Source organism: Pediculus humanus, genomic scaffold, assembly GCF_000006295.1.
Source record: "Pediculus humanus corporis 1103172107841 genomic scaffold, whole genome shotgun sequence".
In the NCBI taxonomy this organism is placed as follows: domain Eukaryota; kingdom Metazoa; phylum Arthropoda; class Insecta; order Psocodea; family Pediculidae; genus Pediculus; species Pediculus humanus.
Window position 1 is genome coordinate 145475 of NW_002987423.1, and position 1892 is coordinate 147366.

At 24.7% G+C, this 1892-nt stretch overlaps 1 protein-coding gene across 1 annotated transcript in view; it reads left to right on the forward strand.

Moving 5' to 3' along the window:
• Positions 1–544: 544 nt before the first annotated feature.
• Phum_PHUM376670 (short-chain dehydrogenase, putative) overlaps positions 545–1892 on the forward strand; it is a gene marked incomplete at both ends in the record, with an annotated part of 3019 nt that continues 1671 nt past the window's right edge. Inside the window, 2 exons of the mRNA XM_002428293.1 lie at positions 545–780; positions 1753–1870. Coding sequence (XP_002428338.1) covers positions 545–780; positions 1753–1870 — 354 coding nt within the window. The remainder of the gene's footprint in view (positions 781–1752; positions 1871–1892) is intronic.

Genomic DNA, 1892 nt, shown 5'->3' on the forward strand with positions numbered 1-1892 from the left:
CATACTAATGCGGTTTTATCGTATCAGGCTATCAGAATAAAAAAATATTACGCGTATCATTTTTTTCTTTTTCTCCCTGTCACATATCTTTTAGTTTGTTTTTAGTTGGTGATCTGTCATCAGGTGATGCTGTGGGTGTCGTGCAAATTTTTTTCTTTTTTTTTTTTATAAAAATACAAGTGTGAGTTTATATATATATATAAATTATCTCTTTTTTTTAACGGTTCTAGAAACACTTTTTTATACAAAAAAAAATAATGATAACAAATTGATGATCGAAGAGATATACGTTCGGTTTGTATATTTTCTCTCTCTCTCTCTCGCGATTAGTTTTTATAACGTTTTTAATTGTCGGCTAATTAAGGAAATATTTTAAAAAAAAATTTTTTTTTTTTTTAATTATAATTATTAAATTCACATTTTTAATTCATTTACGTTTGTGTTTTCATGTTAAAATTATTATTAAATATTTTTTTGTTTGTTTGTTTGTTTGTTTGCAGTGTAATTAGACAAGTAATTAGTGAATTTCAATAAGGTTTAAAATATGAGCAAGCTCAAAGAAAATATAACTGATATTGTTGTATTTTTATGTTACGCCGTTTATTATATCCTCGATGCAATTATTCATTATTTTCTACCATTCAAACTAACTAAGAAAAACATATCGAAAGATATTGTTTTGGTAACCGGTGGAGGAGGAGGTTTGGGAAGGCTCCTTGCAGAAAAATTTTCAGAATTGGGATGTACAATTATTGTTTGGGACATAAATGCTGAAGGCAAGTAACCCTTATTTTTAAAACCCTTTTTTAATACAAATATTATCATTTATTATTCTTTGTCGTTCATTCATGTTTTCATATAAGTTTTCATTATTATTATTTATTTATTTATTTATTAAAAATCACTTTCACGATTAAATAATAAAAGTTGTTACACGATTTAACTGATAACCTTTTCGTTTTTTTTTTTTTTTCTTTGTAACACAACTCGGAGAAATTTCTTTTTGATAGATACTTGGGTGTATATTTCATGCATTCTTTTTTTTTTTTTTTTTTTTATTAAACGTTATTATTAATCTGTTGTTGCGGTTTTTATTATTTTATTATTTTTATTTTCACAAGCAATATTATTAATATTTTAGTTCAAGGTCTTCCAGTTACTCTCTTGCGCGGGTATCTGCGCATTTTATTTCGTAATTTAACGTTGATTTACTTGAATCTTACACACACACACACACACACACACACACACAGCATTCTTATTGTCATTTTTTGCCTGAAATACAAAAACAAACGACAAAAAACATTCATTTATCTTGAACCTTTTAATGAACCTTTAATTTATTCATACAACACGACGACAACATTGTCATTCAATAAAATAATAATAATAATATGATCATTATTTAACTTGAGTTTTTTTTTTTTTTTTTAATTAGTAAAAAAAAAAAAATTTAAATTGATTATTAAATTGTATGTTTTTATATATAGTTAAACAAGATAATTAGAAATACAATTGCATGAGAAATAAGTAATTGACCTATTGGGATTGGTAAATAATATGTTTTCTCAATAGTTGCAAGGTAAACATAATTAGAACGGTTAAACGTTTTGTAAAAAAAAAAATATTTGGAAATATTAATTTATAACAAAAAAAAAAATAATAATAATAATAATAATAATTTTTGACGTCACGCTATGTAATAAAAGAATAAATTAATTTTTTTTTTTGTTTTTCTTTTTTAGCCATAAGCGAAACGGTGACCAAAGTCAAATCCCTTGGAGGTAACGCACATGGATACACGTGTGATATAACAAATAGAGAAATGGTTTATGAAACGGCTAAAAAAGTTGAAAAACAAGTCGGAAAGGTTCGAATTATTATTATTATTA